Genomic DNA, 27,500 nt, shown 5'->3' with positions numbered 1-27,500 from the left:
CAGATGTAAATAAGAATAACAATCACTGATGATCACAGATACTATAAATACAAGAATGATCTTTAGCTATGTCTTCAACAATATTTTAAACGGTTGTTGATCTGTTTTCTGTGTTCATGAGTCTAAAGTTATTAAAGCCTCATGAAGTGATTTCAGTTGTCCTTAAGTTCTGCATTAAAGTTTAAACTAACAACATGAAGTATAGTGTGTGAGCAAATACATGTGGTGTTGTAGGAGTCAAACTGCTCGTCTGTTAGTGTTTGTGTGCATGTTGTGTTCTGGTGAAAGGTTTCTTCTGTTCCTCTTGTACTTCTTTATTTGTTCTTCTCATTCCTCATTTACTGATCAAATTAAACAGTGAATTCAACATTACAGATGTTTGAAAGAGTCTCAGAAGTGTCACACATCAAAGGTTAAAACATTTCTCACCCATCAGAGATGATGTCATGAGCAGAAGGCAAGCGTGTTTAAGCTGTTACGTCACCAAGTTTTGTTTTCTCTCTCTTGTGTTGGTGGTTTTTCTTTTCAGGTTCTGTGATTGGTTGTTCCTCATGACGGACCTGTTGATTGACCAATCAGCACCTGGGGTTCCAGATATAAGGCGTCTCCGGGGAATGAGAAGGAAGGCTTGAGGAGTTTGAATGTCTCTCGGTGGTTTTGATCTTTGTAGAGTCTTGGTGGTGGTTCCAGAGAAAAACTTACCTGATGAAATACTTCACCAGTCCAGAGAGTTACGAAAGGGAAGTAGGTCACGTGACACATCAAACACACACACACACGCACGCACGCACACACACACACACACGCAGGAGTACCAATGTTAAGCACATTAGGGAAGGAGCGTGTGCAACTCTGTATGTTTTGTTTTTTCTTTACTTAGTATAGTTCAGTTATGGCGTGTAACGCTGAAGGTGTTTTTGTTCCTACTTTTATTTCTTGGTTTTGTTTGTAGATAGTTTAGAGGGTGGGGATTAGTTATTGAGTTTTGGTTTTGTTACTTTCGTTTGTTTAACACCGCTCAGTTTTCCTCCTCTCTGTGGCTCATTTCAAGTTACTATTCTAATTCTTTTCTTTGTTTTTGTTGTAAATAAGTATTTATTGTGTTCCCCTTTTGTATTACATTTTTCCCATTGTCAATAAAGCCAACCACCAGTTTTCAGATATCTAGTTTGTCTGTCCTTAATTCATGCAACCACAGTTCTCTCCAGAGACAAGATGAAGAGGTTGTGTTTTATGATGAACGTCTCTATCATACCTTTAACCAACAGGGGACGTAACAAAGCCATAATAACTAAAAAAAATACAGCTAACTAACACAATAAAAACACGATAACATAATAAAAACTCATATTTAAACAAAGGATCCAGTCGTGACACACACATTACACTAGTCTTCTGGCTTAGGACAGGGTTAGTGGTTATTTATTTCAGCTGTAGGACTTGATTTGAACTGTTAAATATTGAGAAAGTTTGTACACTTCACATCTATCACCAGCTACAGNATATGATGGATTAACATGCTTTCTGAATATGTTTAGTCTCTTGTTTATTTTGAGATACTCAACTCAATCTCAACTCAACTTTATTTATATAGCGCTTTTACAATTTTCATTGTTACAAAGCAGCTGTACATGAGACACATTGACTACAAGCAAAACAATCAAAGTTGTACCTGCAAAAACAAGAAAAGGTTGAAAACACAGAAGACAGACACACCCACACACAAAACACTCCACACACACAACACGCACACACACCAACACACACAGACACAGAGCACCACACACACACACACACACACGTACGTACACAGACAAGTACGCACACACACACACGCTCAGTGAGAGCACACATTTAGGATAAAGGAGAGAGAAGCACAGGTCAAATATAACAGACTATAAATTCCTATATGCAATATTAATTAAGTAAAACTTTAAAGATTCTAAAGCAGCCCCCCCGGTCAGGCAGATAGTGCAAAAACAGTATGCAAACGGTGGCGAGGAACCCAAAACTCTAATCGAGAAAAAAAACCTCAGGAGAACCCAGGCCCAACCAGGGGATTCCAGTTCCCCTCTGGCAAAAGCTGCTGCCTCTGCACAAGCTCCAGAGAACTTGCACAACAAGGCTAAATAAAATAAATAAACTTAATAATAAAATAAATTAGTAGTTTAAGATTATCATTAATAATCTAATAGCATTTGAAGTTTTGTGGTGAAGACATGTCAAGAGACCGCGTCCTTCTTTATCCAGCTCTATCATCTCAGCTCTTGTCAGGTCCCCACTTCCCATTCTCCGCTCTACCATCAGGTCAGGCCATGAACTGCATCCTGCTCGCTGTGGTAACCTTGGAACAATGAGACAAGACTGGCTGAGAGTAGAGTACTGTTCTGTACTCTTTGATAGCAACAAGTACATCAGGTGTGTTTTTGGTTCCGGTTGATCTAACTAATGCAGCCTAAACCCTCAGAAGATTTATATTATGGAAGAGTAGTGTATGCAAGATTAAAAAGATGCGTCTTTAGTCTAGATTTAAACTGACAGAGTGTGTCTGCCTCCCGGACAGTGCAGGGAAGACTATTCCAAAGTTTAGGCGCTAGATAGGAAAAGGATCTACCACCTGCACTTGATTTTGAAATTCTAGGTATTACCAACTGACAGGACGCCTGAGAGCGTAATGCACGTGAAGGACTGTAATACAAAAGGAGTTCATTCAAGTACTGAGGAGCTAAACCATGTAAGGCTTTATAAGGTAATAAGCAAGATTTTAAAGTTAACGCGATGCTTTATAGGTAACCAGTGCAAGGTTGACAGAACCGGGCTAATATGTTCATACTTTTTTGTACGTGTAAGAACTCGAGCTGCCGCGTTTTGGACCAATTGGAGTTTTTGTAATAAGCCTGCAGGGCAACCACCTAACAGTGCATTACAGTAATCTAGTCTTGATGTCATGAATGCATGAATTAACTTCTCTGCATCTGACATTGACAGCATATGACGTAGTTTAGATATATTCTTAAATGGAAAAACGCAATTTTACAGGTGTTGGCGACGTGGCTCTCAAATGACAGATTACTATCGAATAGAACGCCAAGATTCTTTGCTGACGACGAGGGTTTTATGGAACATCCGTCAATAGTTAAACAGTATTCTTGGTTGTTACTTATAGCAGTTTTCGGTCCAATAAGTAACACTTCCGTTTTGTCCGAGTTCAGTAATAAAAAGTTGTTACTCATCCAGTTTTTTATATCGACTATGCATTCCATTATTCGATGGAACTGCTGTGTTTCATGAGGCTTCGAGGAAATATAAAGTTGAGTATCATCAGCATAACAGTGAAAGCTAACTCCGTGTCGCTTTATTATATCTCCTAGAGGTAGCATGTATAATGCGAAGAGCAGAGGCCCTAAGACTGAGCCCTGTGGTACACCGTACTGGACTTGCGATTTGCGTGACACCTCATTGTTTATTGCTACAAATTGAAAACGGTCGGATAAATAAGATTTAAACCATTTCAAAGCTATTCCCTTAATGCCGACATAATTTTCGAGTCTATGTAGGAGTGTGCTGTGGTCAATGGTATCGAATGCAGCACTAAGGTCTAGCAGCACCAATAACGAGATACAACCTCGGTCAGACGCCAATAGCAGATCATTTGTAACTCTGATCAAAGCAGTCTCTGTACTGTGACATGCTCTAAATCCAGACTGGAATTCTTCATTGATGTCATTCCTTTGGAGGAAGGAGCATAATTGAGTTGAAACTACTTTTTCCAGAATTTTAGATATGAATAGGTAGATTCGATATAGGCCTGTAGTTCCTTAGTTCTCTAGGGTCGAGTTGGGGTTTTTTGACAAGGGGCCTTATAACAGCCACCTTATATGCTTTAGGCACATGTCCTAATGTCAGAGATGAGTTAATAATACCAAGAAGAGGATCTATAATTTCTGGGAGCATCTCTTTCAGTAGATTTGTAGGTATAGGGTCTAGTATGCATGTTGTTGATTTAGATGATCTAATAATTTTAGACAGCTCATCTTGATCTACGGTATAAAATAATTGCATTTTCTCCTTAAGGGCGCTGTAGTTAGTTTGTTCAGCGGGTTTCACTTCTGATTGCATTGTTATTAATCATCTGTGTGTAGTTCAGTAACATCAGTGTGTAGAGTCACATTTTCTCCCTCCATCACTGACACTGACTTCACTTCATCACCAAACACACCTGAACAACACAAACACACACACACCTGAACAACACACAACAATACTGTTTTCAAGATGACTACACATCATTAACACGTTAATAAAGAGCTTTTCTTAACAACACACTTTTGTGAATTTAACTGAATATTATTGTTTTAGACTGGAAGGGCAGAATGGAGGAACGGGAGTCAGGACTCATCCTTGGCTTGCTCAAAGCACTACTGAGCGCACACTGCACTGGACCACCGGCACCAACCTGAATCATATGTTTTACTCTCACTAAACTCATAGTAAACCTTTATTCATTGTCCTAAAACACGACTGTTATTTCCACATCATCTCAGACAAACAATTGAAAACTGCGAGGAACTGTTTACTGACAAAATGAAGAATCTCCGTTTTCAGGACACTAAAAAATGATGAATTGAATAAAGTTAAAATGTAATATAAATGAATAGCATTTATAGTGTGTATAGAGATGTCAGTCATACGTCTGATTTCAATGTTTAAACCTCAGCCATTTCTAATGCACAGTAGGTGAATGATAAACTTGAGAGAAATATGATGATAGATGATGGCGCTGTAAGGTAAACACTTAAATATTGCATAAAATTACATCCATTGCAGATCTAGGACATTTGAATATTCATATATTCTTATTCTGTGACATCTTATTGACATTATGTGATGGTTTTTCTTAAGTTTGGTACATTTGAAGACTTTGGTCTTGGTTCTTCTACTTGTGAGTTCTTTAGCACTTTAAATGCACACAAGAGGACCAATCAGCATGAACTTTCTTTGATCCTTTTTCAAATGAAGTTCTTAAAATGTTTTAAATTTGACAATATTAAGCCTTGAAGGTCAAACAGTCAGCAATTGAATTGATGGGGTCTCAATACAACACTGATCATTAGCATTTCAAAACTGCTTGAAACCACGTTTAAAATGCCAATGTCTGTGAGCTCAATATCATGTGTATTACAATACTGGAGTTACGTTATTAGACAACCAAATTTTCTTTTTAACTTCTGTTATGACCTTGAGAAAGTGTATGGATCTGAATTGTGTTGTTGTTTGTATTTTGCTCTCTCTCTGTTCTGGTGAGAAGACATTATTGTGTTCCAGGTGGGCGTGGTCTCCTTTGATGATGATTGATCCATGATTGGTCTGGATATGCACCTAGCACGGATAGAAGGACCGCCCCAAACATTCCTCCATTGCCTTGGTGCCATTGTGCTATAGGTGTCTTCGAGCTTCGTGTAACTCTAGTTAATTTTGGGATTCGCTTTTGTTCTAAAAGTCTGATTCGTGAGATTGTTCATACTTCCAACACTCATACATTACACCAGTTTGTCCCAGAGAGTTATTCGTGTTAAAGCTTTAGAGTGTTTTTATTACATTAACTTGAATCCAGAATCATTTGTATAAGAGCATCACTTGTGTTATGATTTGGATTTTAAGATTGTTGAATTTACACTCTTTAACTTTGTAAATATTTATTACTTAAATTATTTTACATATTTTTGCCAAACTTAAGGGAGGTAGGGGGTCAGACGCCATTTTGTTTATATGCCTTTTTCACTTTGTTTATGATTAAGGGAGATGGTTAAGTTGATTTGTAATTTTGTTTTCTTCCTTTCATTCTGAAAAGGTTATTTAGGTTGTAAAAGAAGATCGTTTTGTTTATTGTTTTGGCCTTGTCTGCCCCTGAAGAGATTCCCTGTATCAAATAAAATTATTTATTTGGCAAAAACTCTCTGTGTCAACAAAGAACCTTTTTTCTGTTAAGACTTGCCTCTAGAGGCTGTAACGCACCTAAAGTAAATATTTGATGTATCAGTACAGTACAATGACGTCAACTGGGAGGTTTCTAGTGTTAGAAAAACATGCTGCACCCTTACCGAAAAACAAACTCACCGGATAAACCTGCTTGACAGGTGAGACATGGTTCTGAAAACTAAAGGACTGTCTTTATACTGCTGGACATCTACTGAAGAAATTGTGAAAGCAAATAAGTGTATAAAATGTAGAAAAAGGCAAACTTTTCTATTTGAAGAAAATAAACTCTTTTTTCAAATAGACTCTGCTTAAACTCTGCTTAAACCCATTTTTTTATTTATTTAAAACGGTTTACATCTCGAGCTCAATATCATGTGTGTATTATAATACTGGAGTTTACATTAAAATCCTAATTTTCTTTTTAACCACCTAAAGCAAATGTATTTTAAGTATCAACACAATGACGTCAACTTCAGTGTTAGAAAAAACATGCCCCACCCTTACTGAGGACGTTCTAGAAAAGCAGAACAGTCTTGTGCTGGAAGCCCGTGAAAGCAAATAAGTGTATAAAATGTAAGAAAAAGGCTAACTTTTCTATTTGAAGAGTCATAGAACTCATTTGCAAACACAAAGATCTTGAATCTAAAGATTTAACGTTAAATGGGAATATAATGGATTGAAGAATTCGACTTACCATATACAATAAAGGCAAGACGGGCAAACCAAATGTAGATATCCATCAGAAATGGTCAAAATGGTTCCTGTTGAAACGAGGCTGTTGTGCTGGAGATGAAGATCTGCGACTGAAGAGCTACTGCCGCTGAAGTTATATGGGAGAACCGGTGTTCCTCAGGTACGCTAGAGATCCCGGTGTTTTACGGCGGAGACGGACGAGTTTGAATGCTCAAATTTTTGTCAAATGTCTTTTGAGTTTAACTTGACATGTTCTGTTGTGATAATTAAACAATAGACCCAACTATCTTCTTCAAGTAATACAGACTTTCAAAGTATATTTGGAATATTGTGAAGTTACTTTTTGTCGATTCTAAAATTGTTAGAAGTTTGTTCAAGTTAATGTAGCTTATTTTTGGACTTTATTGACAACGTTTGTCCTTAAAAAACAAGAAATGCAAGGGACAAATTACACCAGACATTTTGTTATAAGACAGAATAAACTAAATTCTCAGAAGTAGAAATCTCTTTGTGCTTGATTCAAAGAAATTGTATCAATGTGGAAAATCAGCTCTTACTGCCAATAAATCAGTAAGTAAAACTGTGTACTTCCTCAATCTGTGTTTCAACTCGAATACAGATGACAGCAAATGTAACATTTATGTCAGAGGAGTAACATATGGTACTAGCCATTTTATCAAGGATTTCATGCAGTACATAAAATATTATATTTGTACTTTTATAGCACTGTAGTTTATGGTATGCCACAATTATATCGTTATTCTGTATTGTGTACATTATTAAAAAAAGAGCTCACTACACCGACAGCCCAATGTGTGTTTTACTGTATATTATGAAATACTGACACTGAACGTTACCAACAAGTGTATATAATTATATGTCATCTGTCGTACTGTTATGTTTAAACACGTTTCTTGTGTAAGTTGTGTATAGAAAAGTTGATTGTAAATGATTGTAATTATCTGTACCCAAGTTTTTCACCTATACTGTGGCACTTGTGTATATGGTTGAGTGACAATTAAAGGGATCTGATTTTAACCTGTATCAGTGGTGCCTCTTTGATGGGGTGTTGTGTCATATAGAAGCTCTGGCCGAAGGGCCATTGGTCAGGTGAAAGTGGAGATGTCTGAATCCATGAAGAAAAAAACAAAGGTTGCGGACGAGGCAACCAACTACAGTGATTACTTACACTAACTCTTAGTTAAAGTTAGCTCACGTTTTGTAACGCAGTGTTAGACGTGACGTGAATAAATTGAAAATGGAATGACTGTATATCCTTTTGCACCTTTACTCGACCAGCTGATGGGCAGTGTAAACAACATCAGGGTACTTGCTTTTGGCACAAATTCTTCTTTCTGGGTTTTCTTTCTCAGACGGGACTCTAGATTCATAACTCAGGCCTTACTCGTCAACGATTAATGCATTTTACTGCGCAACAACTATTCATTATTTAAGCAAACGAAAGAAATCACCCGCTATTAACTGGCGGACAATGGCAAGTAGCCTTGCCTCCAATGGGGCATTCCCCTAAGTGTGTAAAGTCTTCTGAGTTTCTTAATGTCTATATACAGATAGGCTAGATGATAAGTGTGCCATATATAATGAGTATATTAACAATAAAACCATCATTAAAATTAAAATTTTGATCATGGGTCCAAACACTATTTCAGAGGCAAACGACACAAAAGTGCTAATATAAGCATGTGAAGACAGCATTAGTACCATTAGAATATTACAAGTACATTAAACGAGCACCGTTTCATAAATAGTTTCCGGATTGAAATGGGAATTATGGCAAGAGCACGTGAAGGCAGCATAAGGTGCGTCCCAATGTGAAGGCTGCGCACTTCGAAGGCATCATACGTCATCAAGGCTGTCTTTTATTTCAGTTAAACATTATAAAACTAACATCGATTTCTCTTAAGACGTGAGCATTGCAGTTTTATTCGTACTCTGAAATGTAATGGTTGCTTATCTGAAGTAAAACCTTAAATTATAAACCACGTATGTGGCTTTCGAAGTGCGCAGCCTTCACACGTTGCGTCACGTGTGGTGCTGATGGTCAGACGGTGATCAGTTTTTTCAGTATTCATGTCTGATATTTTCTAAGCCTGGATACTGTAGTGCACACCGTGAATAAAAGTTTAGCTTTTTTACTCTGATATAAATAAACAGTGCTCATACACGGCTGTTCTGAGCTTGGACGCGGAAACGGTGATCCTTACGTCACGACGTAACAAGCGGATGGCGCCCTCTCTGTGGTAGACGTTAATTCACTGACCTCTAGTGGTGAGATGAGAAAACTGCAGGTGATTACAATGATATACCTCGTGAGATCGGATCATTCTAGCTGGCTTGAAGTGCTTACAGGGGATCTTTTCACATAGATTTGTCTGTTTGTCAGACGCCGTTGTATTGAAGTTGTTACAATCGGTTATTTGGAAGAATTTACTTAAGACACTCTAAGCCATAGGCTATGCAAATATTGCTAATATTAATTAAAGCGTTATAGAAGATGAGTAATATTAACATTTTCTATTGACAAGTCCTGCTTTTAAAAGCGTGTTAGAGACTCATTTATTATTGTAAATGTATTGTAAGGCTCTACGTCGGATGCGTACTTGTGTAGTGGTGAGATCATGCTGTGCATTCACCCAAACCCCACATGCACACGGAAACCCACACACACCTGCCGCAAGCTCTCTGGTAGTGACTTTAGTTTGTTAAAACCCTTTGTCACTTAATCATTGTTTGCAGACTAGATCAAAGCTTCACAATGTGGCAGAATTTAACGTGTTTTATAGGCATTCTGTGTTTATTCTTGTGGCACTTGGACGGTAAGTAATATTTTGATATTTTGCACAGTAGCTACATTGCCTCTGCTTAAACTCAGATGGCATTTCTCATACACATTTGGAACATTTTAGCTCACTGGGATATGTGTTTTCAGCACTTTCTATAATGTGTGTGTTTGTGTTGTTCAGGTGTGTTTGTGTTGTTCAGGTGTGTTTGTGTTGTTCAGATGTGTTTGTGTTTGTGTTGTTCAGGTGTGTTTGTGTTGTTCAGGTGTGTTTGGTGATGAAGTGAAGTCAGTGTCAGTGATGGAGGGACATTCTGTTACTCTACACACTCATACTGAACTACACACACATGATGTGATGGAGTGGATGTTTGGTGTTCAGAGTCCAGATGAGATTATAGCTGAAATCAACAGAGAAGACAATATAACATCATTTATTAATGAGAGATTGAAGAATCATGTAGAGATAGATGCTCAGACTGGATCTCTCATCATCACAAACATCACAACTCAACACACTGGACTTTACCAACTAGAGATCATCAGAAATACTGTTGAAAACAAACACTTCAATGTTACTGTGTATGGTGAGCTGAGGAATATTATAATCAGTTTTATTTGTCTTAATCATTGTAGTATTAAATCTGAAATAATAATCATAAAACTAGATGTGGTGAATTTCCTGAAGAAGTGAAGTGAAGCCTGCTGGAACGGAAGAGACAGAAGTGAAGCACAGGGGGGTCAGACATGTCTATTACTCTTAGCTGACCGCTGGCTGAACAGTATGAGGGTGTGGCTACACGAGACCAGACGTACCTTCAGCTTCGCTTTTTTTGCTGTATTCTAAAGGTCAAGTCTGGTGAACTCTGAAATGAAATTGTTATCACACGGCAAAGTGTGACCAGTAGAAGACAACGTGACCTTTTCAGCGGATGAAATGTTATTATACCATGGTCTGTTTGAATACTTGATTCTGATTGGCTGGAAGTTGTGTTGATCAATATTTAAAATGAACGGAGAATTACAATGTAGACATCAATAACAGATTTAACTTAGCAAATGACGTATAAATGGGATCATGCACGGGTGGTTCTTGGCCTTAATGTCGTTCTTTAAAACCCTTGAATACATCAGAATTCATGATATGTAAAAACATTTTTATCGATGTTTTTCTGGTTGCTACAATTGCTAGAGCGCTGTGTCCAGTATGACCGTGACCATTACAACAAGAGTTTTGTCCAGAAAAAGTATGCAAGAGAACAATAGTTTCTTCGCAAGCACCACTGATATGAATTGTGATGTGATATAAAGAGAGAACCAAAGGTGTGACATTGTCCTCTGTGTCTGCTTCTGTGGTAGTGAGGTCTGTGGTTTAGGGGTTTAATGATGCCAAAATTGGTTAGTTATCAATTTATTTTAATTTTACACTTTATTTTTCAGCTCGTCTGCCTGTTCCTGTCATCTCCAGAGTCTCTTCTCAATGTTCTTCATCATCTTCATCATCATGTTGTTGTGTGTTGTGTTCAGTGGTGAATGTGTCACATGATGTGAGCGTCTCCTGGTACAAAGGAAAGAGTTTATTGTCCAGCATCAGTGTGTCTGATCTCAACATCAGACTCTCTCTACCTCTGGAGGTGGAATATCAGGACACAAACACATACAGATGTGTGGTCAACAATCCCATCACAAACCACACACAACATCTACACATCACTCAACTCTGTCACACGTCTGAAGGTACATTAGAATCTATCCTTTATTAAGTTGATCTGAGAGGCAAATCCTGCCAAATTTAAATAAATAAATTAAACGATGAAAATGAAAACCAGATTAGCAATTTCATTATACACAACTGCGTGCACAATATGTGCCAAAATGAAAAATAAAATGAAATTATTTTATTTTCATTTTTACACTGACAATGCGTTGTCCCTGTCAAATTGAAAAAGAAAATACAATTGGTGATTTGACATTTCATTTTCACTAAAATCTCGAGGCAAGACTGCCAATTTGAAAATGAAAGGCAAATGTGAAAAATAAATTGTAAAAACATTTTTTACAAAGGTTTTATTAATGTTCACGCAATAATACTGACACAATTCAAATTAAAATGTAAACTTTGATTTTATTAGATGTTTTTTGGTATGACAGCTGAACTTCAAGGAATTTAAACAGGCGCATCATTTAAAACATGCATTCATAACATAGTGCAGCCTTCGTATAACGATTGGCTCATAATCATAATGAATGAAGTACGCGGGGCTGATTTAAACACATATGAGCCGCTCTTGTGATACCATAAGCGAATTGGTCTGAGGTTAAACACACCTTATCAACCTCAAACCGAACATTACGATGGATTCTATTGTGCTGAGAAAGATCGCTTTGTTTATGTTTTCTTAAAAGCAGTCACAGTGTAATGATGATAGCGTGCTCGGGTGCGGATGGTAATGTACAGTGTGAGGCAGGTCAGCGGCGGAGGGGGGACAATCGCGCTCCGGCATGTTTCAGGGCACGCTAGAGATAGGGCTCTCCAATGCTTTAGTTTGTTCGTCTGTTAACTTATCAGAGATGCAGACACCACACAACAATTTTCGGTATTGCACCAGGCACAGTCATCGTCATCATTACAAAGCGCTAAGGCCAAGCGCCTGACAAGGTCTACACACGTTCGTTCGAATAAACGGATATGACGTTTTTGTGGGCGTTCCCAGTAATGCAGCGCTCGTCCACACCCACTAATTAACATGTAATTTGCATGACCTGAACAAGAAAAAGAAAATGAAAACGAAAATGAAATAAAAGAGAAAATAAAATAAATGAAAATCAAAGTTTACATTTTAATTTGAATTGTGTCAGTATTATTGCGTGAACATTAATAAAACCTTTGTAAAAAATGTTTTTACAATTTATTTTTACATTTGCCTTTTCATTTTCATATTGGCAGTCTTGCCTCGAGATTTTAGTGAAAATGAAATGTCAAATCACCAATTGTATTTTCTTTTTCAATTTGACAAGGACAACGCATTGTCAGTGTAAAAATGAAAATGAAAATAAAATAATTTCATTTTATTTTTCATTTTGGCACATATTGTGCATGCAGTTGTGTATAATGAAATTGCTAATCTGGTTTTCATTTTCATTTTCATCGTTTAATTTATTTATTTAAATTTGGCAGGATTTGCCTCCCATAGTACTTGTTCAGTTTTGTAAGTAAGATTTTTCAGGTGTGTGTCTAAGTGTTTTCAATCACCCAATGTGTTTTGTATTTTGAATAGATGTGTTTTCCCAATGGTACCCATGAGATTTCATTTATGAACGAAGTGTCTTATGTGTGAAATAGTGTGTAGTGTGCAGAAGCAAGTGTGTTGCAGAATTGCAGCTAAAGTGCAAAGCAGCACTTTTGTTTAAGGTACGGTTACACTGTGTTTAAGGTATAGTGACAAAAGCTTCAAGTTTCTTTGGTCTAAGCATGTGTCTATAGTGTTCAAACAATGGGCAAAAACTGTAATAGACGTGTTGTTTGTCCACTGAACAGATGAGACCACACGTGTGATGAGACCACAGCAGTTTCACTTTGACTCACTCATCTGTGTCACATTTATTCACAAAATTAATATAAAGTGCAACATTATATTACGATACACATATACTGTAACTGTACACCTACCTCATACTCTCTTAAAATATAATTGATAACTTATAGATTTTTGATAGACGTTCATTATTGTTGTGAAGATTGTAGAGATTCATTTAGAGTCTGGTTGATGGTGATTCTCGTCTGGATCTGACGTCATAAACTAGAACAGCAACAGTAGCCACACCCACCACAGCAGAGAGGACCAATCGGATCACAGCTTCAGTAAAACCACAACTGTGACAAACAACTGAAGGAAAGAAAAGCATTGAGAAGAGTCTCTGCTGATGAAAGGAACAGACAGATGAGCTGGAAAACATTTTTTTAAATTAAGATCAAAGCAAATTCCTTTTTTAAAGGATTTTAAAATCCTTTATTGCGATCTTCAAACGATTTTTTGAAGCATGTGTAATAGCCTATGTGAGTGTTTTAATGATTTATTTTTGTGATTTTATGTGTTTTTGTGTTCTTGCACTACTGTAAAAAGTGTTCAACTAAACATACAGAAACATATATAGAAATAAAGTCAATATACCGAGGTTGTGAAATAATCTCTAAAGTAGCCTATTAAAAAGTACTACAAATAATCCAAACACCACTGTTGCTTTAATGTCGTTTCAAAGCACTTATGGAAACGTATTGTTATATCTAGACTGAAGTGAACAGGAGGAGGAGAGTTGTGGTTTTCAGATGTAAAATCGACCTTCCTGCAGTTTCCTCAGATGAACACCAGATGTCACTAATACACGGCGATAGAATGTCATGATGTCAGTAAAATGATCTTTTTTATATTTTACCATCTAAGAGGTCATTGTAGATTAAAAACATACTACTGTCGAAACTCACAAGCTCCTCTCCAGTTAAAACGAGCATTTATTCTTATCACTTTGACTCTCCTTTTCAAGTATTAATTCATAACACATACTTTACAGTATTCCAATGCATTAAAAACAGAAAAAAAAGATTTAAGGATTAATATAAATAAAGTTGTATACTCTATTATTACAGGTGTAGGCCTTCATCAGTGTCATCATCTCACCACTAGAGGTCACAATAACACAACACACGACTGCATTTCAATTATACACGTACTTATGTGGGTTTCATGATAGAAATGTTATTAATAAATGGAAAGTAAAATACATCACTGTTTTAAATGCTCAATTCAGTCAATTTGATTTTAATGTAATTTAATTTAAATAGTTGCAATGCTGTAATATGTAATAGTTGACAAACAGTGAAAGTATAAAGCTATACGATTAATGTTGATAGTACGGCATGTGGTGAGAATCGTTTGAGTGAATATTGATTTCATATATCAGTTTTCCTCAATCAATTTTAATTTAATCTAGTTCAGGAATAATCACAATTAACACCTTGTAGCGATTGTGACCTTTCTATTGCTATGAGCTGAATATAACTGATGAATTTCCCTGTTTTATTTATGTTTTGAGTGAGGTTTATATATAGATAGTGAGTGAAACAGAAGAAACTTACAGAAAAGTTCACATGCATGCAAGCCAACCACAAACACACATTAACAGGCAAGCTGGTCGTCCCCTGGACAGATGAGCCCACAATAAACAAGTGTCTTCACAATCACGTGTATGTGTGTATGTCTTTAAACAACCGTTTTTATAGCTTCTGAATGTTCGGTGGTGTTTGTTCTTCATCACCTCGTGTTCAGATTGATGGTGAAGGGTGAGACTGACTAAAGCATCACTTCCTGATGATGGTGATATATAAGAGTCTTTACTAAAAGGCTGTCTTACAAAAGACGACTGAGGCAAGAAATCAAAAGTCTATATTGAGAAACCTTGCGCAAAGCTTTTATTACTTTTTTAAATGACAAAAGATCAAGTTTTAACAAAGACACCAGTTTAAGAAATGATTCAAGGAAATTTCTCAAATTATTTATACAGCGCTTTTTACATTGGTTTACAGCAGCTTTGCACGAAACACAGGAATCAGGAACATTATTATGAATTTTTTGTTGTAGAATATCTAATTCATCAGAGGTGATTCTCATCAGGATCTGATGTCATTAATCAGAACAGCAACAGTAGCCACACCCACCACAGCAGAGACGACCAATCGGATCATAGCTTCAGTAAAACCACAACTGTGGACACCACCTGAAGGATAAATGAAAGAGAACTTTATCTTTCAACTTTTATAACCGAATAACAAAACTGAAGCAAAACATACATGTGACTCACCTTCAGACGTGTGACAGAGTTGAGTGATGTGTAGATGTTGTGTGTGGTTTGTGATGGGATTGTTGACCACACATCTGTATGTGTTTGTGTCCTGATATTCCACCTCCAGAGGTAGAGAGAGTCTGATGTTGAGATCAGACACACTGATGCTGGACAATAAACTCTTTCCTTTGTACCAGGAGACGCTCACATCATGTGACACATTCACCACTGAACACAACACACAACAACATGATGATGAAGATGATGAAGAACATTGAGAAGAGTCTCTAGTGATGATGGGAACAGACAGACGAGCTGAAAATACATCTGAGAGTCAAGAATCGCAGTGAACTAACAACAAATCATGATTATTGAGTTTGTCTGATCACGATAGAAAACAATATCACACCTTGGGTTCTCTTGTCACTTTTTTGCATTTTAATACTACAATAATTATTAACATAACAACGTGATTAGTATATTTCTCCTCTTACCATAGACAGTAACATTGTAATATTTAAAGCGGACGGTATTTCTGCTGATCTCAGCTGTATAAAGTCCAGTGTGTTGAGTTGTGATGTTTGTGATGATGAGAGATCCAGTCTGAGCATCTATCTCTACATGATTCTTCAATCTCTCATTAATAAATGATGTTTTATTGGCTTCTCTGTTGATTTCAGCTATAATCTCATCTGGACTCTGAACACCAAACATCCACAGAATTAGATCATGTGTCTGTATGTGAGTGAGATGAGTGTGTAGAGTAACAGAATGTCCCTCCATCACTGACACTGACTTCACTTCAACACCAAACACACCTGAACAACACAAACACACACATTATAGAAAGTGCTGAAAACACATATCCCAGTGAGCTAAAATGTTCCAAATGTGTATGAGAAATGCCATCTGAGTTTAAGCAGAGGCAATGTAGCTACTGTGCAAAATATCAAAATATTACTTACCGTCCAAGTGCCACAAGAATAAACACAGAATGCCTATAAAACACGTTAAATTCTGCCACATTGTGATGCTTTGATCTAGTCTGCAAACAATGATTAAGTGACAAAGGGTTTTAACAAACTAAAGTCACTACCAGAGAGCTTGCGGCAGGTGTGTGTGGGTTTCCGTGTGCATGTGGGGTTTGGGTGAATGCACAGCATGATCTCACCACTACACAAGTACGCATCCGACGTAGAGCCTTACAATACATTTACAATAATAAATGAGTCTCTAACACGCTTTTAAAAGCAGGACTTGTCAATAGAATATGTTAATATTACTCATCTTCTATAACGCTTTAATTAATATTAGCAATATTTGCATAGCCTATGGCTTAGAGTGTCTTAAGTAAATTCTTCCAAATAACCGATTGTAACAACTTCAATACAACGGCGTCTGACAAACAGACAAATCTATGTGAAAAGATCCCCTGTAAGCACTTCAAGCCAGCTAGAATGATCCGATCTCACGAGGTATATCATTGTAATCACCTGCAGTTTTCTCATCTCACCACTAGAGGTCAGTGAATTAACGTCTACCACAGAGAGGGCGCCATCCGCTTGTTACGTCGTGACGTAAGGATCTCCGTTTCCGCGTCCAAGCTCAGAACAGCCGTGTATGAGCACTGTTTATTTATATCAGAGTAAAAAAGCTAAACTTTTATTCACGGTGTGCACTACAGTATCCAGGCTTAGAAAATATCAGACATGAATACTGAAAAAACTGATCACCGTCTGACCATCAGCACCACACGTGACGCAACGTGTGAAGGCTGCGCACTTCGAAAGCCACATACGTGGTTTATAATTTAAGGTTTTACTTCAGATAAGCAACCATTACATTTCAGAGTACGAATAAAACTGCAATGCTCACGTCTTAAGAGAAATCGATGTTAGTTTTATAATGTTTAACTGAAATAAAAGACAGCCTTGATGACGTATGATGCCTTCGAAGTGCGCAGCCTTCACATTGGGACGCACCTTATGCTGCCTTCACGTGCTCTTGCCATAATTCCCATTTCAATCCGGAAACTATTTATGAAACGTGCTCGTTTAATGTACTTGTAATATTCTAATGGTACTAATGCTGTCTTCACATGCTTATATTAGCACTTTTGTGTCGTTTGCCTCTGAAATAGTGTTTGGACCCATGATCAAAATTTTAATTTTAATGATGGTTTTATTGTTAATATACTCATTATATATGGCACACTTTTCATCTAGCCTATCTGTATATAGACATTAAGAAACTCAGAAGACTTTACACACTTAGGGGAATGCCCCATTGGAGGCAAGGCTACTTGCCATTGTCCGCCAGTTAATAGCGGGTGATTTCTTTCGTTTGCTTAAATAATGAATAGTTGTTGCGCAGTAAAATGCATTAATCGTTGACGAGTAAGGCCTGAGTTATGAATCTAGAGTCCCGTCTGAGAAAGAAAACCCAGAAAGTAGAATTTGTGCCAAAAGCAAGTACCCTGATGTTGTTTACACTGCCCATCAGCTGGTCGAGTAAAGGTGCAAAAGGATTTACAGTCATTCCATTTTCAATTTATTCACGTCACGTCTAACACTGCGTTACAAAACGTGAGCTAACTTTAACTAAGAGTTAGTGTAAGTAATCACTGTAGTTGGTTGCCTCGTCCGCAACCTTTGTTTTTTTCTTCATGGATTCAGACATCTCCACTTTCACCTGACCAATGGCCCTTCGGCCAGAGCTTCTATATGTCACAACACCCCATCAAAGAGGCACCACTGATACAGGTTAAAATCAGATCCCTTTTATTGTCACTCAACCATATACACAAGTGCCACAGTATAGGTGAAAAACTTGGGTACAGATAATTACAATCATTTACAATCAACTTTTCTATACACAACTTACACAAGAAACGTGTTTAAACATAACAGTACGACAGATGACATATAATTATATACACTTGTTGGTAACGTTCAGTGTCAGTATTTCATAATATACAGTAAAACACACATTGGGCTGTCGGTGTAGTGAGCTCTTTTTTTAATAATGTACACAATACAGAATAACGATATAATTGTGGCATACCATAAACTACAGTGCTATAAAAGTACAAATATAATATTTTATGTACTGCATGAAATCCTTGATAAAATGGCTAGTACCATATGTTACTCCTCTGACATAAATGTTACATTTGCTGTCATCTGTATTCGAGTTGAAACACTGATTGTGGAAGTACACAGTTTTACTTACTGATTTATTGGCAGTAAGAGCTGATTTTCCACATTGATACAATTTCTTTGAATCAAGCACAAAGAGATTTCTACTTCTGAGATTTTAGTTTATTCTGTCTTATAACAAAATGTCTGGTGTAATTTGTCCCTTGCATTTCTTGTTTTTTAAGGACAAACGTTGTCAATAAAGTCCAAAAATAAGCTACATTAACTTGAACAAACTTCTAACAATTTTAGAATCGACAAAAAGTAACTTCACAATATTCCAAATATACTTTGAAAGTCTGTATTACTTGAAGTAGATAGTTGGGTCTATTGTTTAATTATCACAACAGAACATGTCAAGTTAAACTCAAAAGACATTTGACAAAAATTTGAGCATTCAAACTCGTCCGTCTCCGCCGTAAAACACCGGGATCTCTAGCGTACCTGAGGAACACCGGTTCTCCCATATAACTTCAGCGGCAGTAGCTCTTCAGTCGCAGATCTTCATCTCCAGCACAACAGCCTCGTTTCAACAGGAACCATTTTGACCATTTCTGATGGATATCTACATTTGGTTTGCCCGTCTTGCCTTTATTGTATATGGTAAGTCGAATTCTTCAATCCATTATATTCCCATTTAACGTTAAATCTTTAGATTCAAGATCTTTGTGTTTGCAAATGAGTTCTATGACTCTTCAAATAGAAAAGTTAGCCTTTTTCTTACATTTTATACACTTATTTGCTTTCACGGGCTTCCAGCACAAGACTGTTCTGCTTTTCTAGAACGTCCTCAGTAAGGGTGGGGCATGTTTTTTCTAACACTGAAGTTGACGTCATTGTGTTGATACTTAAAATACATTTGCTTTAGGTGGTTAAAAAGAAAATTAGGTTTTTAATGTAAACTCCAGTATTATAATACACACATGATATTGAGCTCGAGATGTAAACCGTTTTAAATAAATAAAAAAATGGGTTTAAGCAGAGTTTAAGCAGAGTCTATTTGAAAAAAGAGTTTATTTTCTTCAAATAGAAAAGTTTGCCTTTTTCTACATTTTATACACTTATTTGCTTTCACAATTTCTTCAGTAGATGTCCAGCAGTATAAAGACAGTCCTTTAGTTTTCAGAACCATGTCTCACCTGTCAAGCAGGTTTATCCGGTGAGTTTGTTTTTCGGTAAGGGTGCAGCATGTTTTTCTAACACTAGAAACCTCCCAGTTGACGTCATTGTACTGTATTGATACATCAAATATTTACTTTAGGTGCGTTACAGCCTCTAGTGGCAAGTCTTAACAGAAAAAAGGTTCTTTGTTGACACAGAGAGTTTTTGCCAAATAAATAATTTTATTTGATACAGGGAATCTCTTCAGGGGCAGACAAGGCCAAAACAATAAACAAAACGATCTTCTTTTACAACCTAAATAACCTTTTCAGAATGAAAGGAAGAAAACAAAATTACAAATCAACTTAACCATCTCCCTTAATCATAAACAAAGTGAAAAAGGCATATAAACAAAATGGCGTCTGACCCCCTACCTCCCTTAAGTTTGGCAAAAATATGTATAATAATTTAAGTAATAAATATTTACAAAGTTAATGAGTGTATATTCAACAATCTTAAAATCCAAATCATAACACAAGTGATGCTCTTATACAAATGATTCTGGATTCAAGTTAATGTAATAAAAACACTCTAAAGCTTTAACACGAATAACTCTCTGGGACAAACTGGTGTAATGTATGAGTGTTGGAAGTATGAACAATCTCACGAATCAGACTTTTAGAACAAAAGCGAATCCCAAAATTAACTAGAGTTACACGAAGCTCGAAGACACCTATAGCACAATGGCACCAAGGCAATGGAGGAATGTTTGGGGCGGTCCTTCTATCCGTGCTAGGTGCATATCCAGACCAATCATGGATCAATCATCATCAAAGGAGACCACGCCCACCTGGAACACAATAATGTCTTCTCACCAGAACAGAGAGAGAGCAAAATACAAACAACAACACAATTCAGATCCATACACTTTCTCAAGGTCATAACAGATGTTAAAAAGAAAATTTGGTTGTCTAATAACGTAACTCCAGTATTGTAATACACATGATATTGAGCTCACAGACATTGGCATTTTAAACGTGGTTTCAAGCAGTTTTGAAATGCTAATGTTCAGTGTTGTATTGAGACCCCATCAATTCAATTGCTGACTGTTTGACCTTCAAGGCTTAATATTGTCAAATTTAAAACATTTTAAGAACTTCATTTGAAAAAGGATCAAAGAAAGTTCTTGCTGATTGGTCCTCTTGTGTGCATTTAAAGTGCTAAAGAACTCACAAGTAGAAGAACCAAGACCAAAGTCTTCAAATGTACCAAACTTAAGAAAAACCATCACATAATGTCAATAAGATGTCACAGAATAAGAATATATGAATATTCAAATGTCCTAGATCTGCAATGGATGTAATTTTATGCAATATTTAAGTGTTTACCTACAGCGCCATCATCTATCATCATATTTCTCTCAAGTTTATCATTCACCTACTGTGCATTAGAAATGGCTGAGGTTTAAACATTGAAATCAGACGTATGACTGACATCTCTATACACACTATAAATGCTATTCATTTATATTACATTTTAACTTTATTCAATTCATCATTTTTTAGTGTCCTGAAAACGGAGATTCTTCATTTTGTCAGTAAACAGTTCCTCGCCGTTTTCAATTGTTTGTCTGAGTTGATGTGGAAATAACAGTCGTGTTTTAGGACAATGAATAAAGGTTTACTATGAGTTTAGTGTGAGTAAAACATATGATTCAGGTTGGTGCCGGTGGTCCAGTGCAGTGTGCGCTCAGTAGTGCTTTGAGCAAGCCAAGGATGAGTCCTGACTCCCGTTCCTCCATTCTGCCCTTCCAGTCTAAAACAATAATATTCAGTTAAATTCACAAAAGTGTGTTGTTAAGAAAAGCTCTTTATTAACGTGTTAATGATGTGTAGTCATCTTGAAAACAGTATTGTTGTGTGTTGTTCAGGTGTGTGTGTGTTTGTGTTGTTCAGGTGTGTTTGGTGATGAAGTGAAGTCAGTGTCAGTGATGGAGGGAGAAAATGTGACTCTACACACTGATGTTACTGAACTACACACAGATGATGAGATGTACTGGAGGTTTAAAAACATCCTCATCGCCAGAATCAAGAGATCACTCAATATTAATCCCACATATTATAATAATAATGAGACTGAGATTTTCAGAGACAGACTGAAGATGGACAATCAGACTGGAGATCTCATCATCACACACATCACATCTCATCACTCTGGACGTTACACACTGAAGATCAGGAGAAACAATACAGTCTCAAACAAGAGGTTCAATGTTACTGTATATGGTGAGTATTACAGTGAAGAATGCTGACCTAAGGAATCCACCCCTTCAGTATTCAATATACTCTGTAAATATAAACAATTATATATACATATAAACACCATCTTTATTCCCTAAATGTTTTTTATTTTCCAGCTCGTCTGCCTGTTCCCATCATCACTAGAGACTCTTCTCAATGTTCTTCATCATCTTCATCATCATGTTGTTGTGTGTTGTGTTCAGTGGTGAATGTGTCACATGATGTGAGCGTCTCCTGGTACAAAGGAAAGAGTTTATTGTCCAGCATTAGTGTGTCTGATCTCAACATCAGACTCTCTCTACCTCTGGAGGTGGAATATCAGGACACAAACACATACAGATGTGTGGTCAACAATCCCATCACAAACCACACACAACATCTACACATCACTCAACTCTGTCACACGTCTGCAGGTGAGTCACATGTGTGTTTGTGTTGTGTGTTGTGATATATTCTGTTGACTGGTGTGAGGTCTTTGAATGTGTGTCATGTCTATATAGCGTCACATCATATTCTGCACATCAAGCAGCTTCACAGGATTCAGTGTGTCGGTGTTGTTTTGAACATATTTGTTAGTTTCAATCATGAACATTGTAAGGTTGTAAACTATGAGAAATCATAAAAACTATTATTATTGACATTATATTCTTAAGTGCAGTTATAAATTGACTAAATTTACATTCCTGCATCAGATGTTATTAAAGTTTTACTAGATTTCTCTTTACTCTTGTAGACTCTCCTCCCATGTGGGTCATTATAATACCAGTTGCTCTTGTGATCATCATCATCATTAGTGTCTACATACACAAAAGAAAGTGTCATAAAGGCAAGTCTTACCTTCAGTTTACAGTATATAGCAAACTAAAACTTTACCTCACAATTGTGACATCGCTGCTAATGAGACTTCATATAATGTCACTTTATGTTTCAGCAGGTCTCGTACAAACATCAGAAGTTCCTCAGACAGATGAAGAGGCCAGTATAGACTCCAGCAGCACCTCTGATGGAGAAGCCGTGAGGTTTCTGAATAGACCAGCAGCATCATTAAACATGTTTTATGCCAAGCATAAGAAGAAAAGGCCGGAAATCTACACGCAGATGACAACAGACTGAAACTGTGGAAAAAACAGGGAGACATCCATCCAGAGACAGTCCGTGTTTGTGTTCTGCTTTGGTTGTGCAGACTCTCTCTGTTAAGTTCTGTGTTTCACTGTGTTCTGTACATAAATCAAATATCAGCCCCACACTTTTCCACTGGGTTGAATTATTAGGGCTCAAGCAGCGTGGTGCAAAGCCCTGTTGTTTCCCTTACAATTATTTACGTTTTTCAATGTTTCAGGGCATTTTGGTCCTTGATATGCTCTTGAAATGTGGCACACACCTCAGATTCAGTATCAGTGTGTAGAGTAACAGAATGTCCCTCCATCACTGACACTGACTTCACTTCATCTGCATCACCAAACACGAAACACAACCAAATACCACTTTTGTAGATAAAGTTTTATGTCAGGGGCTGGGAGAACAACAAATGAGCTAAAATATTCTTCAAAATAATCAGATTATTCAACACATCACGTACCATAAAAATGGCACAAGAATAAACACAGGACAACAGACAAGACATATTCTGCCACATTTTTGAAGTTTGTCTACAAACTATTTAACGTGACAGATAAGGTAAAGGGTCGCTAGAGATCTTTCTGGTGCGTGCGTGTGTGTGTGTGTGTGCGTGCGTGCGTGCGCGCGCGCGCGTGCGTGCGCGTGTGCGCGTGCGTGTGCGTGTGCGTGTGCGTGTGCGTGTGTGTGTGCGTGTGTGTGTGTGTGTGTGTGTGTGTGCAGATTCACAGTTTTCCCTCCTCCTCAGAGCTCACACACCACCACACCACTGACACACACACACATATAAATGTGATTAAATAATACAAGCGTGAATGTTTATGAAATGTATTTAAAAGCAGCACTGAATGTAGCCAAACCTCTTTCCACCGCACACATGGGGCATATTCAGAATATGTGATCAAATATGGATTTTTAGGAAATATTAGTCATGCTGCTATACGTAGTGCTAAGAAAAACCAAGCGCATAGAAGTATAGTCGGCAGTACAGATTGGGTTTTTTTATTTTTTCTGCTGAAAACCACATCTGAACATACATTTTACAGCTTATCCTCCATTATCCCTTGCCTCCTACACATGCAAAGACACATTTTACTTTTTTCAATGGAATAAAATTATGATTTTTTTGTTCATTTGTCTGTCAAGTGTTCACAGAAGAGACGGGTTTTAAGTAGTTTTTTGAATGTTGTGAGAGATGTGGTTGACCGGACTGAGTTCGAAGAGAAGTTTAAAACATGTAATACAATACCATTATCATTGTATTGTTTATTTATTATCTTTCATTACATAAGATTCATATTTAATAATTAATATGATGGTTGTTTAGAACTTTAAATATTTGCCCACTCGTGTACGTCCCTTACGATGTCTTCTCAGTGAAGCGTAAAGCCGCAATACACAGTTACTGCAGCAGGTGGCGATAATGAGCCACTTCAGTTTGTCATACAGTAAGAAGAAGAAGAAGAAGAAGAAGAAGAAGACGTGACGCAGCGCTGCTCTGAAGCAGAACAGAATGTAGCTTTTGGTCGCGCTGCACCGATACTTTCTTAAAAAAGTAATTAACTACAGGAAAAGCTACACTGTTTAAAAAGTAGTTGAGCTACCGCCAAGCTGCTGAAAAATGTAGTTAAGTTAGTAGCGTCGCTACTTGTACCAACATTGGATTTAGAGTTGATTCAGGATCAGTCACTGGCTCATTTCTTATGCAAAGATGTCAGCAAATCAGAAGCTAGAGGAAGTGTTGCGTCAGCTGGTGGAAGGCAGAAGATGTTGTATGTAGCTTAGATCTAGGGCTGCGATTGGTCTGCTCGAACCCCTCCCTCCGTTCAAAAACATTCTGGGATAGGGTTGCAGACTTACTTCTAATGTTTTTTTACGAATAGTTTTGAGAGTGTTTTTATTGTACAATGTGCATGTGCGCAGATTTTTTTTGTCTCTTTGTAGTTTGCCAGTCAGATATATTCAAATGACATCATGACATAAGAACATTGAAATGTAATTAACATAATAAAGGCAAAACCAGAAAAACACGTCCTTGAATGGTGCCTGTGTTTTTGCAACGAACGAGCTACATGGGGATTTCTGTAGCTGGAAAAACAAATATAAGTTGGCAGGTTGAAAACTGGACAGAACTTAAGTTCGTATATCTGCATGAAGATATAAGAACACTACATACACGACTACTCGAGCGATATTGCATTAACACAGAATGACAGTTTTTAATCAGGACAGGTTTTATTAGGTGACCCCACAGTCTCCTGATGTCAGACGTCAGTTTCATCATCTCACCACTAGAGGTCAACATAACACAACACACGACTGCACTTCAATTATACAACATACAAATGTTATTAATAGTAATTGGAAAGTCAAATACATCACTGTTTTAAATGCTCAATTCAGTCAATTTTAATTTAATTTAATTAGTTGCAATGCTGTAATATGTGTAAAGCACCTCCGTCATCTCAGATTCCTGTAAGAAAACAGAAAGAGACGAGTATATGAGACCAGTAAGTGGAAGAAAATAGCATGTCATTTTAATTTCAACAGATCTTTTTTTCTAAAATGTTTCTTCAAAACCAGTTAACAGAACCTTTTGAACAGACTGAGACTTTGTGTACATCAATACAAGACGGTTTATTGTAAAACAGGCATTAATCTTGTGTGTGTTCAGAGGGAGGGTGACACCATCACTACTTCTGTTGAAGTTTCATGTCTATTAAGTTTGATACAAGATCCTTTCACTTCCTGAACACCCTTTCGGGGTTTTTTGTCTACATTTGGTGCTTTACCGTCACCCAGTGTCTTAAATACCTGCAGTTCTGGGGTAGATGATTTATGATTTCTTATTTCTGTCTGAATCACACAAAAGATTGCATTAAACTGAAACAGATACAGTATCTCACAGAAGTGAGTACACCCCTCACATTTGTGTAAATATTTCATTATATGTTTTCATGTGACGGCACTGAAGAAATGACACTTTGCTACAGTGTAAAGTAGTGAGTGTACAGCTTGTATAACAGAGTAAATTAGCTGTCCCCTCAAAATAACTCAACACACGGCCATTCATGTCTAAACTATATATGTAGGATATATATGAAGTACACTGTAAAACTTTACTGTAGTTTTGCAGCAGGTTTGCCTGTAACTTACTGTAGATTTAATTTACTATTTTTTAAAACATAAGCTCACCTAATTCTTACATTTTTTTAATTAAACAAGATTAAATATCTTATGTCACTTTTGTTGTTGTATGTATCGTAATTTAAGAAGTTTCAAATATTTTTACTAAAAAACAAAACAAAAATGCGTATAGGAAGAATGTCATTATTTGCAGTGTTGCTGTGCTACTGCAGTCTCTTCTTGCTCATTTTGAATCTCAGAAGTCAAAGTGTTTTAATTTAGGTTAAAGTAAATTTGAACTCAAATTGAAAACAGTATAATAGGAAAGTAATTAAATCTACAGTAAGTTACTGGCAATACTGCTGCAAACATACAGCAAAGTTTTACAGTGAAGTTTTCTCCATTTTTCTTGTTAATGTGTTGTCTTGTTCTGTAATTTTATAGTTTTTGACTGTATTTAAAAAATAAACTGTAAAAACAGAAATCTTGTTAAAAAAATTGAAATTTTCTGGCAGCTGGGATGCAGCTGGGGCACCAGAAATAAACGGTAAAATAACAGGTTTTCCCTGTAAAATTACACTTCCCCCTGTTTTCTCTTTTAAATGTGCGGTCTTTTTCTGTAATTTTACGGTTTTTGACCGTATTTTTAAAATTACAGAACATTCCATAAAATGACAGGTTTTTCTACAGTAATGGTCTGAAGGTACATTAGAATCTATCCTTTATTAAGTTGATCTGAGATGTACTGTAGCTGGTGATAGATGTGAAGTGTATGATAAACTTTTAATATTTAACATAGTTTGAATATTGAAACTGTATTTCGTTGAAATTCATGCTGTTCTACAGTCTGTTACTGAAAAGAGCTGATTATTCTGATTATTCTGTTTCTCTTCACTGTAGATTCTCCTGCCCAGCGGTTTATTATAAAATCAGTTGTTTTCGCTCTATTCATGTTCTGTGTGATCGTCATCATCATCATCAGTGTGTACATACACAGAAGAGGAGATCAACATCTTGGTTATCTTCATTCTGATGGCAGTTTTGTGGTTTGCGAGAGAGCCGGGTTTCATGCCCGGCTGGTCATCGCTGTTCGCTGAGTGAGTACTGCAGTAACATTTATCAACTTCATTTTTGTAGGTGTAAATGTACATACAGTGAGGGAAATAAGTATTTGATCCCCTGCTGATTTTGTAAGTTTGCCTACTTACAAACAAATGAAGGGTCTATAATTTTTATGGTGGGTTTATTTTAACTGATAGACACAGAATATTAAAAAAAATCAGGGGAAAAAAATGTTATATAAAGGTTATAAATTGATTTGCATTTCAGTCAGTGAAATAAGTATTTGAT

At 36.8% G+C, this 27,500-nt stretch overlaps 4 protein-coding genes across 5 annotated transcripts in view; 2 read left to right on the top strand and 2 right to left on the bottom strand.

Annotated features, from left to right (window-relative positions):
- Nucleotides 1–11,250, top strand: part of LOC130549066 (natural killer cell receptor 2B4-like) — a 27,789-nt gene extending 16,539 nt beyond the window's left edge. The window contains exon 3 of the mRNA XM_057326219.1: nucleotides 10,913–11,250. Within this exon, the coding sequence (XP_057182202.1) occupies nucleotides 10,913–11,235 (323 nt within the window). The 3' untranslated portion in view covers nucleotides 11,236–11,250. The remainder of the gene's footprint in view (nucleotides 1–10,912) is intronic.
- LOC130549052 (natural killer cell receptor 2B4-like) overlaps nucleotides 1–16,492 on the bottom strand; it is a 27,429-nt gene extending 10,937 nt beyond the window's left edge. Inside the window, exons 1-3 of the mRNA XM_057326198.1 lie at nucleotides 16,276–16,492; nucleotides 15,805–16,128; nucleotides 15,329–15,625 (exon numbers count right to left, since the gene is read on the bottom strand). Coding sequence (XP_057182181.1) covers nucleotides 15,329–15,625; nucleotides 15,805–16,128; nucleotides 16,276–16,336 — 682 coding nt within the window. The 5' untranslated portion in view covers nucleotides 16,337–16,492. The remainder of the gene's footprint in view (nucleotides 1–15,328; nucleotides 15,626–15,804; nucleotides 16,129–16,275) is intronic.
- The window catches only part of LOC130549048 (natural killer cell receptor 2B4-like), a 176,806-nt gene extending 152,710 nt beyond the window's left edge, over nucleotides 1–24,096 (top strand). The window contains exons 2-5 of one of the 2 annotated variants that reach the window (XM_057326186.1): nucleotides 21,564–21,893; nucleotides 22,025–22,321; nucleotides 22,642–22,734; nucleotides 22,843–24,096. In XM_057326186.1, coding sequence (XP_057182169.1) covers nucleotides 21,564–21,893; nucleotides 22,025–22,321; nucleotides 22,642–22,734; nucleotides 22,843–23,021 — 899 coding nt within the window. In that variant the 3' untranslated portion in view covers nucleotides 23,022–24,096. Of the gene's footprint in view, nucleotides 1–21,563; nucleotides 21,894–22,024; nucleotides 22,322–22,621; nucleotides 22,735–22,842 lie in introns of those variants that run through there. The other variant, XM_057326187.1, reaches the window with a different exon arrangement.
- Nucleotides 23,236–27,500, bottom strand: part of LOC130548551 (natural killer cell receptor 2B4-like) — a 7,018-nt gene continuing 2,753 nt past the window's right edge. The window contains exon 3 of the mRNA XM_057325389.1: nucleotides 23,236–23,357. Coding sequence (XP_057181372.1) covers nucleotides 23,236–23,357 — 122 coding nt within the window. The remainder of the gene's footprint in view (nucleotides 23,358–27,500) is intronic.

Source organism: Triplophysa rosa, linkage group LG25 (assembly GCF_024868665.1).
Source record: "Triplophysa rosa linkage group LG25, Trosa_1v2, whole genome shotgun sequence".
NCBI classification, from domain to species: domain Eukaryota; kingdom Metazoa; phylum Chordata; class Actinopteri; order Cypriniformes; family Nemacheilidae; genus Triplophysa; species Triplophysa rosa.
The sequence above is the reverse complement of the archived record's forward strand: the minus strand, read 5'-3'. Positions and strand labels throughout refer to the sequence as shown.